The 12,997-nt window shown below is 49.8% G+C and overlaps 1 protein-coding gene across 1 annotated transcript; it reads left to right on the plus strand.

Annotated features, from left to right (window-relative positions):
* The first annotated feature begins 6,579 nt into the window (after positions 1–6,579).
* LOC118024450 (protein CD300H-like) lies at positions 6,580–12,208 on the plus strand. The gene is made up of 2 exons (XM_035026399.1): positions 6,580–6,744; positions 11,731–12,208. The coding sequence occupies exons 1-2, from the start codon at positions 6,705–6,707 to the stop codon at positions 12,090–12,092; spliced, it is 402 nt and encodes a 133-aa protein (XP_034882290.1). The 5' UTR covers positions 6,580–6,704; the 3' UTR covers positions 12,093–12,208.
* Positions 12,209–12,997: the final 789 nt, after the last annotated feature.

Raw genomic sequence — 12,997 nt, forward strand, 5'->3', positions numbered from 1 at the left:
TTTTTTTTTTTTTGTAGATTCCTTGAGATTTTCTACACAATCATGTCATCTGCACAAAGGGACAATTTTATTTCTTCCTTTCTAATCTGTGTGCTTTAATGGTATCCTGGAAGCCCTAGGAAGCTGCAGGAAGGTCTTAAACACTCTCCATGCAGGACCCGCTGTTTTCTGGCATTTCTGCTTTTAGAAGAGAAACCAGAAGTGAAATTGCTCATATTTACATGTAGGCAACACACTCCATTTAAAAAATATTGTGACCCGAACAAAACATATTCATAAGTTCATGCAATTCATGGATGCAGTCTGTGATCTGTGAGTAAAGCAGAGGAATTGCAGAACATCGTTGTGTCTGCATACTCTTTACACCTGGGGCCACATGGTGCCCTGCAGGCTTGGGAACTGACCTTTCAAGTACATGGATGCCCTTGCAGGAATGCCGTGTGGGCCAGCCCCAGGCTGACTCCGGGGCAGATTCAAGTCTGTTCCCTGGCCTTCTGACTGGGGCCAGGGGGCTCAGCCCTTCCGGGCTCCTCGTTCTTTGATGTGATGTGAAGACACCAGATTAATATTATTCCATGTGGCAGTTAGAAAACGGGACTGCAAATTTCTTGACACTCCTTTTATTAAGAGTTGGGATTATGTCTCCTCCCCTTGAGTCTGGGTGGGCTGTGACTACTGCAACCAGTAACCCAGAGCAGAGCTTCCCAAACGTTGTTCCATAGTTATCCTCCTAAGGAGCCTGTTGACTCATTTTCTCTTCCTAGAAGTGCACCCCTACCCCGCCGCGCTATGACATTTTAATACAAAGATATACTGTATATGTCCATGTTCTATTGATCAGTTGATCCTCTACCAATCGATCATCTATGTTTTATATACGAAAAGAGTAGCATTTTTTCACCCTCCAAGAACCAATGTTTGTCCCCGTCGGAAGGCCCAGATAGAGCCTGGTGACAGTGACCCTGTGTGACGTCCGAGGCCAGGCCAGGAGGAACCCCATAGCCCCTTCCTCAGTCTCCTCGGGCTCTCCCACTCAGAACCCGACAGCCAAATGGAGAGGCTACCGGTAGGATCTCGGGTCAACAGTCAGGACTGAGCTCCGGGTTGGGTCACCCTGGCTCATGTTCCAGACATGCGGGCAAAGAAGCTTCCGGATGACAGTGGCACCCAGCCATGTGAGTCACCCCACCAGCATATGTCTTCCCAACTGAGGCCCCAGACATGGTGGAGCAGAGAGAGGCCGTCCCTGTCTCAACCTGCTGGAATTCCTGACCACAGGATCTGTGACATGACAAAGTAAGGAAAATCTAAGCACGGGTAACGGGACCATTCGGCCTCTATCCGTTCTAGGGTTGGGCAAGACGGTAAAGAGGAACGTGCTGCCTCTGCCGTGGGCACGGCGGCTGTGGGGAGGGTGCTGGCTGCTGCCAAGGGCCCCTCTGTGACTCAGCCCTGCGGCGGGGACCGCGGGCCCGGAGCTCCCACACGGTAACACGCAGGCTGCTGGGGCTTGAGGTCTCGCCCTTTCCTGACACGAGCCCCAGAACCGCGTGGGCTCAGGTGTCAGCATGTGGCGGAGCTGTTCCCCACCAGAAGCCACCCGCTGCGGCAGAAGGCCCCCCACCCAGCCCCGACACACCCGCTTTGGCGAAGCCCCGACCTCCTTCAAAGGAAAGCTCGAGCCAAAAACGAACCAGCACCTTCTCTAACGGGCTCAAGGAGAGGAACAGAGAGCCAGCAAAAGGTGGCTGGTGAATTTGCTTCAGAAAGGAAATGCTCCAGGACACAGAGCAAGAGCTCAGGTAGGTCCACTCAGTCTCAGAGAAATGACAGACAACGACCTCACTAAAAAGGAGCTCAGAAAAGAGATATAGTTCCCCCAAAATGGTTCAAAAAATATGGACACAAAAAAGAGCAGAGCCCAGGAAGAATGTAAGTAGAAGAGAAAGCCCCCCAAACCCCAACATTTTGTTGGGAGGAAATATGTATACCTTTGAAAATTAAAATAGAAAAAGACTTGTGTTATTTTCTGATGTGTGAGTGGGAGGAAGTTAAACATGAAGGGCCCAGCATTCTGGCTTGCCCTTGCTCTGCTGGGGAGTAGGGGAGGGTGGGCAGGGCAAAGTTTAGGTGATACCCAGGAGTGGGTGATGGTGGGTCTACCTGACGGGAGGATGGACAACACCACAGGCATGAAGGGGACAGATCTGAGCCCCTCCTTTGTCCTGTCTGGATGGAGAAGTCCAGATGCTCCCTGGAGCCCTGCACCTGCAGGACCAGGAGAGCTAAGGGACAAATGGAGGGACAGAAATGAACTGTTCTTGTGACCACCGGCTGAGTCCCCTGGCCTTGGAGGCCACTGCTGTAGATACAAGGACACATGGATATTTACATTGTTTCAAAGCCCCTCACTTTGACACAAAACACTTATTACTTACACAGGGAAAAAGAGTAACTTCCTTTAGTTTTGACAAATTTATAGTCATATATCCACATCCCTATTAAGATCTTGATTGCAATGGCAGTAACTCAAGTGTTCCTGCTTAAAAAGGCTCATTTAACTGTACACCTAGCTTGTGAAGGCTTTCTAAGGTATATATATATCATGATACTCTTTTTTAAAGACAAAGAAAATAGGGGTGCCTAGGGGCTCATACAGTTAAGCGCTGGACTCCTCATTTTGGTTCAGGTCATGGTCTCAGGGTCATAAGATTGGGACTTGCATCAGGCTCCACACCGGGCATGGAGTCTGCTTGGGATTCTCACCCTCCATCTGTCCTTCCCCCTCCAGCTCACATGCTCTCTTTCTCTCTAATAATAATAATAATAATAATAATAATAATAAAATACAAACACAGAAAATAACTTCCAAACCCAAGTCCCTATGCTTTTCTTTATCGACTCCTGGGGATCAATGAAATTTGGCATCTATATGAGGGGAGCCCTCTTTGGGAACTCTTTGAGGGGATTAAAAGACATCACCCAGGTCTCTCCCTTCTATTGTTTTCCACCTCCTAGCTGCTGGACACATTATGATTCTAGCGTTCGATTTGGAGTCACTTTGGACCCTCTAGGATGGAAGGGTCGTCCTCTCACATATAAAGGACTGAAATAGTGTCCCAAAGAAATAATCTCAAAAGAGCCCAGGATAGCCATAGATTTAATAGGAAATATATGGAGCCAACAGATGGGATGCGGGTCAGAGATGGTCCAACCTTGTCTTCCATCTTACATTTAGGCGATTCTTACTCCAGGAGGAGGTGGAATCGGCAGACCTCTGTACACCTGGCCCATCGTGGGTCTTTGACCATGTGGAACACTAGGAAGCTTTTTGGTTTAATTCTGGCTTTATAATTACCGGATGGTCTGGATTTTAAAACCCATCATTGGCCAGAGTCCTGAACACTGTAATAGTCCATTATCCTTGGCAGAGCCACTCCAGGGTCACAAGGAAAAGAGGCATCAGGATGATCCACACAGGAGGCTTCTTGGCTGCTACCGTGGAGGCCAGGGTCCCAGACCTGGCAGAGCAGGGAGGGAGCCAGAGTTTATTCCTGAGGTCAGGATGAGGGGAGTCCCCACCTAACAGGGACCAGATCTCTCCTGGAACTTCAACCACTGCCCATTCCCTGCTGAGAGGTCAGAGGGTGCAGGGGTGTTGATGGCATGGGAGCTGTGCTTCTCCTGCTCAGGCTGACTCTATTCTCCCCCTGGGTCCCCCCGACTCTGGATCAGCCACACCACAGTCCACAGCAGGGCCCTGTGCAAGGAACAGGGTGACATCAGTGAGCTCCCTCTTTAGGGACAGCCCCAGCCTCTTCCTCCCTGACCTGACTCCTGAGCCCAGACCTGCAGGAGAGACAAGCATTGGTTCCTGCCAGGGAAGCCCCTCTGAGGGCACAGCCATGCTGCCCAACCAAGGCTAAGCCTTTAGGGCCTTCCCTGTAAGCTCAGCTTGGGGTCCAGCACCTCTGCCCCCTGATTTTATCCTGCTTTTTTGGCTGCTCTCCCACAATTCCCCTCCATCTCACCTGCAGACCAGCCAAGCTCAAGGGTCTACCTTTGCCTGTCTTTCTCATTCTACTTGTGTCCTACCTTGTGTCAGTTCTGCCCAAATTTCCATCTCCGATCTAATATTACCTCTTTGAAGCGGAGGAAGATCCCCCACCCCTGTCCACCTGGCTACTTACCTTCAGGGTTCTCTGGGGAAGGGTCTCTCCCAGCTCTGACCCCATGTGGTAGCACATATGAGGTGTTCTCTCTCATACAACCTGTATACTGGACACGGGGTCTAGATGGATGATGGGCAATTGCTTACATGTGTCCCCCTGGTGGTCCCTCTCAGTATCCAAAAGTCTGGACCCCTCACCCTCGGCCTCATCCTCTCCTCCACAAGCAAGGCCAGGATCCCCTGCAGACCAGCCTTGCTCTGGCCTTCCACCTTCTTTGAGCATGATGGGTCATGTGGATTTCACAGGTAGTTTTCTGGAGAGAGGGCATGCTGCTTTGCCCTTCCTCAAAATATCCTTCAAGCCACTATACTCTTTTCCCAATTCCAATCCCTGTGGGGCTGCTGTCCCATCTCTCCACCCCACAGGCCTCTTCCCGTGCTCCTTGGTCTCCTAAAAGTCCTGCACCCTCCACTTCCCACTCAACAGAACAACTCGTCTCCAAACAGTCACCAGCAGGACAGAAGCTGGTTGTGAGGCATGAATCGAGTGCCTTGCCTCATTCAGAGGCATGATGGAACAAATTGCCTAGCGGGGCCAGGTTCCAAGGAATAGGGTCCTGGAGAAGGGAAAGAAGTAAGTCTGAAGCTGGAAAGAAGCTGGTAGAGGGAGATATGGGAGTCAGGACCCAGGGAGGGAATGCACCTTCACCCTGGTTTCTGATGGGGAGAAACTGGGGCAGTGTGTTTGCCCTTTGATGAAAGAGCTCATTGGTTGTCTTTGGATGATTCTTGATGGGGGAGTGGGCTTCATGTTAATATCCCAGCCTCTCTACCATGTTGGGAATGTGAGAAAGCAGGAATCCCAGCTTCCCACTCCTTCCCAGCATTTCCCTAGCACTCAGGGAGGACAGGCCTGGATCCATGGAACAGGTACCCACCCGTGAGTATCTGTGGACAAAATAACACCCCCCACCCCCAGAGATGTCAGACCTGTGAATGTGTTAGCGTACATGGCAAGGGGGAATCACATTTGAGGGGGAATGATTTTCCTTTAAGGTCATGTTGAAAAGAAAATAATAATTCTCAGGCAATGTCACAAGGACTAACGAGAAAAGGGTACAAAAGATAAATATGAATCTTTGTACCTTTTCATGTACCCAAACCCTAAGGGTTAACGAGGGAGCAACGGAGCCCAAGTAAATGGAAGCTAATGAATTGAAAAAATCCTTCTGCTTCTAGCAAACTTCCTCCTCCCTAGCTCTGTCAGTTCTGTGTCATTGTTGAATGCGTTGTGCAGGAAATGACCTCCCACCACGAAAGCGGAAGGTGCGTGCGCACACCCCCCCCCCCCATGCACGCACACACAAAACATCAGAATATATGAGGTCTACCAGCACAGCAAAAAACAAGCAGGCAAGTTACTTACTGAAACATCCAGCTAAGAATGTTTGACAATGGGATCCCAGAATTTTAGACTTTTCTGCGTACGTGAATCTGGGCTCCTGGATAAGACACCCCAAATTTGCACCTGCCTTTATAAGTTCCCCCTGGCTGTTTCATGTCATTGAGCACATTCCTGGCCAAGTGCACCTGAGTTACCATTCAATATACTGAAACTTTTGTAGCCATGAGAATCTTGGGGCTCATTTAACCACACAGATTAAAGGTGAGGCTTGAGGATGGCTTGGTGCCAGAGTGCTGGGCCCTGGTCAAGAGCACATGACCAAGACAGGAACCCATTCAAGGACTCTGGGACCTGGTGGGGCCAGACTGAGGACTGGGGGCTGAGAAGAGCAGAGCACACCCCGAGAGGGGACCTAGCCTCACACCCTGCTCCAGGAAGAGACAGAGACAGGAGCCAGCCCATGGGGGGTATGCACTTTTGTGGGTGCACCAACCCCCCACTCAGAAGGGCTTGATTTAATGCTCCACTGTTGCTATCTTGATATTATTGGTAATTCTGGGACAAAGGCATTTTCATTTTGCACTGGGCCCTGCAAACAGAGGGTTTTGTCCAGAGAAAGCTTGGTCATGCCTTTTCTTCGCAGGACTGCTCATGCCAGGCACACCAGTCACAGGACATTTGCTATTCATAGATGGGGGGCAGGGGAGGGGCAGGGGCTTGCTCAGAAAATCTAGATGGAAGTCAGTGTGATAGCCTCGTTGAATGGCACAAGCGTGTGTCGGCTGCGGGTGAAGTTACGGTAAGGGCATCATCCTCAGAGGGAACATAAACAAGAACTGTCCATTCAAATGTATTTCTGAGGATGAACTTCAGCAAGCCATCAGCTGACCACACGATGCTCTGAGCCCCTCACTTCCCTCATTTTCTGAGCAGCTCTGAGAAAAGAACCAAGAGCCTGAAAAAGGAAACAGAAATGCCAAGAAAAGCAGAAGAGGGAGACGGGGTAAGCTGGCCCTGGGGGAGGAGGTTTCAGCCGCAGTTGGAGAGACACCAGAGGGAGATGGGGTGAGCCAACCCTGGGTGAGGAGGTTTCAGCTGCAGCTGGAGACACCTCAGTGGGACAAGACCATGTGGCTGCCATTAGCTCTGCTGCTCCTCTGTGTCCCAGGTGAGTGGGCCTGGGCAAGTCAGGGTGACAATGGTGTGGGGTAAGGCTGGTGATGGGGAAGGGAGGAGAGGAGGATACAAGCAAAGAGGGGAGGAGGTGAGCACAGAGAAACCTTGCCCAGGCAAAGAGGAGGAGTTATTAATGGTAAGACGGTTCCCACAGGAGAGCACGTACTGAGCGCTAAAGAAATTGGCCACTTGCATCATTATTGCGACCATTTTGAAAAACAGGAATACTGTCTTATGCACCAGCCCAGCGGAGGGGAGCAGAAAACCAATACTAACTGGACTAATCACTGCATTACCCGGCTTTCCCTATAATCTAATCCAATTCTTATCACAATCCTCGAAACGAGACCAAGACGCGGAGAGATGCAAATTATTTACTCTAGATCAGTTCATAAAAGGCAGCCAAGGTTCAAAGCAAAATATTTTTATTTCCAAGGTCATTGATGTTCTTATAATACTTCTTTCCAAGGTCATCACCTTTTTTAAAAAAATAATACATTGGTCACTTACTACATAAGCCTCCTTGTGAATAGGCATTTATGTATCCCATGCGCTGACCCATGCCCCCCCCCCCGCTGGGATCCCTGTGCCTCTGATAGGTCTGGCCTGGCCCTGAGGCCCCTGCACTATGAGACCCCTGAAGGTGATACTGCTGGGGACTTGTGGTCAGTCCTACTCTGAGAGTTCCCATCAACAATGGTGGGTTCTGAGAGTTCCCATAAACACAGTTTCTCTCTTTTTTATGTTTGAACACTGGAAGGAAAATATTTTATTACAAATGGGGGGAAAAAATCAACACAACTCACCAGTTTGCTCTGACCCTGAACCCAAATGTAGCAATTAGAATACAAAGTGATCCAATGTCAGAGCCAACCTTCAGAGCCCAAGCAGGAAAAACATCTTAATTACATTAATTCCATTTCCGCCCACCTCTAGCTATATTAATCAAGGTTTACCAAAACCCTTAAAAATATCACTCCCGGGAGGGATGGGGTGACTGGGTGATAGACACTGGGGAGGGTATGGTAAGCACTGTGAATTGTGCAAGACTATTGAATCTCAGATCTGAACCTCTGAAACAAATAATGCAATATATGTTAAGAAAAAAAAAAAAGAAGATAGCAGGAGGGGAAGAATGAAGGGGGGGAAATCGGAGGGGTAGATGAACCATGAGAGACGAGGGACTCTGAAAAACAAACTGAGGGTTCTAGAGGGGAGGGGGGTGGGAGGATGGGTTAGCTTGGTGGTGGGTATTGAGGAGGGCACATTCTGCATGGAGCACTGGGTGTTATGCACAAACAATGAATCATGGAACACTACATCAAAAACTAATGATGTAATGTATGGGGATTAACATAAGAATAAAAAAATATATATCACTCCCAAAATAAGACACTAAAATTCAGAACATAAAGATACTCTGCATGATAAAGCTGATTGAACAAACACATCTTAGACTTTTAAACCTTGACCAATGTTTAAATAACAATGCTTTAGTGAAGTGATTAAATTAAAAAAATACACTTAAAAAATAAAGCATATTTAAAACACCAAATTTTGGTGACCAGGATAGGTGAAGTAATTTTATTATAAATTTGAGGATCTAAAAAGTAATTTGTTACATTTACTAAGATAAATCTGAGATGGCCCGTATCAAGCACATGTATCCTGCATAGTGACACTGGGCTTCTTGGGCATAAAAAGACACAGCCCCACAACCCTTTAGGGTTGGGATCAGCCAGATTGAAATATAAAATTATACTGACTCTCAAGTAGGTCATACTGATGAGGATCCTTTTGGTTTATCACTCTGGCACTGGGACGGTGAAGAGTTCAGGGAAGAAGTCTCATTCTTGAAGGTAGCCTCCAGCAATGCAAACTTCTCTTTTCCTACTTTTTATCTCAATGATATTTAGAGACTTTCTGTAATTAATGAGAGTTATGATTCAATTGGTCTGTAAGCCTGAGTCTGAAAATGCATAGGAGCTGGTTGACCGGTAAGAAGACTGACGCCAGACAAAGGGAAAACACATGAGTCTGGGTTCTAGTCTGTGACCATCCAGCAACAGAGATGCTGTGGGCAAGTCACCACAAGCCCAGCTGGGGGGGCATACACACAAGGGTCAGAAGAGACCTCAAGCTAAGCCAGCTTCCTGCTTCTAAAGGAGATATATCTGTCTGTATCACCAATTACTTGCCCTTAACACTCATAGGCAGAGAACCTGAGGTCTCTTTTATTTTATATTTATTTTTTTAAGATTACTAAAAGCAGTATCTTTACAAGTCAGAGCTGTAGGAAGCGTCAGAGGCTTAATGGGTATAGAGCAAGCACCATCTGTGGGATCCTAGAAAGAACCCGGGGCGGGAGAGGACCGAGCAGCACCTGAAAGGCAGCTGAGACATAGGGGAGAGCACCCTCACCCTTCAGATTGACAGGTAGGGAAGAGACGCCACAAAGGAAGAGCTGCAAAATACGGCACGCTCATCAGGACAGAGGACATTCCAAGGACAGGAGCCCACAGCTCAGCCTTCTTGCCTGGGAATTTCTATCCCAGGTTCTCTTGAATAAACCCTCTTCTTCCAAAACTGGCTCCCAGCAAGGATGAGTTTGCTCAGGAGACGTTAGGCAATGCCTGTTGGCAATTTTGGCCTCTTGCCACTGGGAGAAGGGTGCTATTGGTATTTAGTGGAGAGGGGCCAGAGGTTTTGCTGAATGTCCTACGGTGCACTTGGGAGTCAGGAGTTTCTTTTCCAGGCCCTGGTGGGCAGGAAGCTTGCTGTAGGGGTAGAGGGTGGGGTGGGGGGACACCGTGCGGGCTCAGGCTCAGGGGCTGGGTGTAACAGATCATCCCTGAAAATGTTTTCTCATCCAGCCCTGAGGAAGCAGCCCCACATCTTCAAGGCTGGAGCTTAAGCAACTGAAAGAGGAGGCAAAGTGGGAACCCTGCTCTGAAGGGTCCACTCACCCCCACTGAGGCACCCCCTACAGCCGGAGCCCCCGTCGGCAGCAACTGCACAGAGAAGATTCACCGTTGCTGCTCCCACTCCCCCAGCCCCAAGCCTGTGTCTGGAGGGCCTCAGGCTGGGACATTTTGCCCACTTGAGCACAGTTCCTCAGCCTCCCCACTTTTGACAATGGGGCTGGATCATTCTGTGTCATAGGGCTGTCTTGTGCCCTGTAGGAGGTTTAGCAGCATCCCTTGCCTCTACCCACTGGATTCCAGTAGCAACTCCCCACCCCTCAAGCGGTAACAACCAAAAATGTCTTCAGACATTGCCAAATGTCTCCTGAGGGGGGCACTATCACCCCTGGTTGAGAGCCACTGCTCCGCAGATTATTGGTGGGAGAGGCACATAGCCTTGTGATGGAGAATATCGGTCAGTGCGCCACTCGAGCTTGCTTGCTGGGACATGCAGTGAGAAAATGCAAGGGACTGAAAACGAAGAAGCAAAAAATATAATTTTTCTTCTAATTTTAGTATAAAAAATAGGAAAGCCTCACATTCTATGGATGACAATCTATTGCCTGGATAAGTGGATGGAGGGAGGGAAGAATGGATGGATGGGTGGACAGATGGATAAACGGACAGACAGATGGATGATAGGTAGGTAGAGGACATGCACAATTCTTTTTCAGAAGTTTGGTATTTAGCCCAAATTGTTTCTCAGTATCCCCTTACCCACCCTTCCTTGTTAAGAGCAGGTCAGACAACAACCATGCCTTGGAGTAATGAGGACCCCTCAGGTGTCTGGGGCCGGCATGGCTCTCTAGACAGGAAGCACAGAGTTTAGGGGGCTACATCCTGATTATTTAAAACTGGAGCCTCCAGGGTGACTGGGGGAGGGAGGACAATGTCAAAACTTTGGAGGTGGCAGAAGAGCTAGAGATGAGGCCCAGGGCATGCCAAGGTTGGTGGGTGGCTGCCAAGGGGTGGAGGAGGGAGCAGCATGGAGCAGGGAGTCCCTAAAGATGTTAGGTGATGGCAAGTGTTGCCACAGGATTCTATCCTGGGAGGGAAATCGAGGTGTGGTTGTCCTTAAATCATAGCCAAAATGAACCCCTTCCTGATGGCCCCCCCTTTTTTTATTCTTATGTTAATCCCCATGCATTACATCATTAGTTTTAGATGGAGTGTTCCATGATTCATTGTTTGTGCATAACACCCAGTGCTCCATGCAGAATGTGCCCTCCTCAATACCCACCACCAGGCTAACCCATCCTCCCACCCCCCTCCCCTCTAGAACCCTGTTTGTTTTTCAGAGTCCATCGTCTCTCATGGTTCGTCTCCCCCTCCGATTTCCCCCCCTTCATTCTTCCCCTCCTGCTACCTTCTTCTTCTTCTGTTGATGGCCCCTTTATACCCCCTGGCCAATGCCCATCTCTTGTGTGACCCAGACCTATGAGCAGGAGGTTCCACCTATCCAAGCAGGGGTTATAAGCTTGGGGCCTACAGATGATCATTTGGGAAGGGGATGTAGCCAGAAGCTGAAGGCTTCCTTCTAGCTCTCAATACTGTGCTTCATCTGGACTTCCTTGGTTCCCATTCTTGTTTCCTGTTTCCTATTCCATCTGTCTATCGGTCTAGCCATCCATGCATCCATCCATCCATTTATTCAGAGTATACTCAGTGGCGTCATTCAGTTCTTGGTGATTGATGGGCACAGCTGTTTCCTCTCAGGACTGACACGTCTAAGGATCCAGAACCTGTCTGGGGCCACCCAAAATCTTCTCCCCCCACATTCTCCCCTGTTGGCTGAGCACACACAGGCTGGGCATGGCCTCTTGAGTCCCAGAATCACATACCAGGCATCTCCTCAGGTCTCCCCCCTTGTAGCTGCCAACAGCCCATACCTCCCTGGTTCCTGCTCCTCCCCCCTCCAGCCTCAGGGTGACGTCTGGGCTTCCAGGGGACCTGAACCCCAAGGCCCCTCTAGCCTAGGCTCTTCAGATGAAGAAAATACTGATGGTGTCTTTCAGGCTCTTTGTCTCTGAGTGGCCCCAGCACTGTGATGGGAATCGTGGGGGCATCCTTGAGAGTGCAGTGTCGGTACGAGGAGAAATACAAGACATTTACCAAATACTGGTGCCGACAACCATGCTTGCCACTTTGGAACCAGATTGTGGCCGCCAGAGGGTCTGAGGAAAAGATGAGGAGTGGCCGCGTGTCCATCGTGGACCATTCTGGAGACCTCACCTTCACAGTGACCTTGGAGAACCTCACTGCAGATGATGCAGGAAAATACAGGTGTGGGATTGTAACAATGCTGCATGAAGAAGGACTCCATGGTTTCCTGCCTGACCTTTTTTTCCAGGTTCAAGTGTTTGTTTCCCCCAGGTAAGACCCTGCTTTTCTTTGCTGCCACGGAAGAAGAGATGTGAGCTAATCCTTGCAGAGCGTCTGAGCAAATCTCAACTCAGGAGAAAAGAGCCAGGCCTGGTATTTGGGCCTCAGAGACTCGGGACCAAGTGGGCTATGTGGGTGTGAGTGTGTGGGAAGGGTGGGTGGGTGGGAGTGTGCCTGAGTGTGAAAGAGCATGTGTGTGCATGCGTGTGTGAGAGCCCATGAGAGTGAGGGAAGGTGGGAGTGTGACATCCAAGGCCCCTGCCACTAGCCCAGGGCCTGACAAGAGCTATGGGACTCAAGGACTCTGAGGCTGGTGTCCACATGGAGAGCTCGGGGCTGTGCATCTCTATCAGGACCAGGGAGTTTGTGCCACCCTCCTGTGCTCACAGGGTTGTGTGTCCCTGTTGTCAAACTTCCTGAGTTGACTTCTGCAGTCTTCTGGCAGGATGGACAAGGCAGGGGGGCTGCACTGCCTGGGGGTGGGACCTGAGGTCTCGCTCCTGTGCCAACATTCCAACCTTCCTGTTTCCAGTGAGATGAGGGATGCTGAAGTGCTTAATGGGGAAGGTGATGCTTCTCTGGTCCTGGATTATGATATGTCCATCTGCAGAGCAGATAGGGATGCTGTTGAATGGGGATTTGCCACACTCTGGCCAGGCCTGGGTCTGGTTAGGGGCAGGTGACAGCCCCAGAAGCTCAGTCCCTGAATGCCCTCTGCTTTGTGAACTCTGAGAGTTTCTGGGAGCCAGATCCTCCTGCGTCCCCTCGTCTCCTTTTCCCATTCCTCACCACCACATCGTCATGTGTCTGCTGCGTCTGGATGCTCAAGGTTGAGGCTTGAGCTGACGGACAGGAGCCTGGGGCCCTCAGCGTGGGGCCGTCCGGCCCTGGTACCAATCA

The sequence above is a fragment of the Mirounga leonina genome, unplaced genomic scaffold, assembly GCF_011800145.1.
Source record: "Mirounga leonina isolate KUSES-001 unplaced genomic scaffold, KU_Mleo_1.0 Mir_197, whole genome shotgun sequence".
NCBI classification, from domain to species: domain Eukaryota; kingdom Metazoa; phylum Chordata; class Mammalia; order Carnivora; family Phocidae; genus Mirounga; species Mirounga leonina.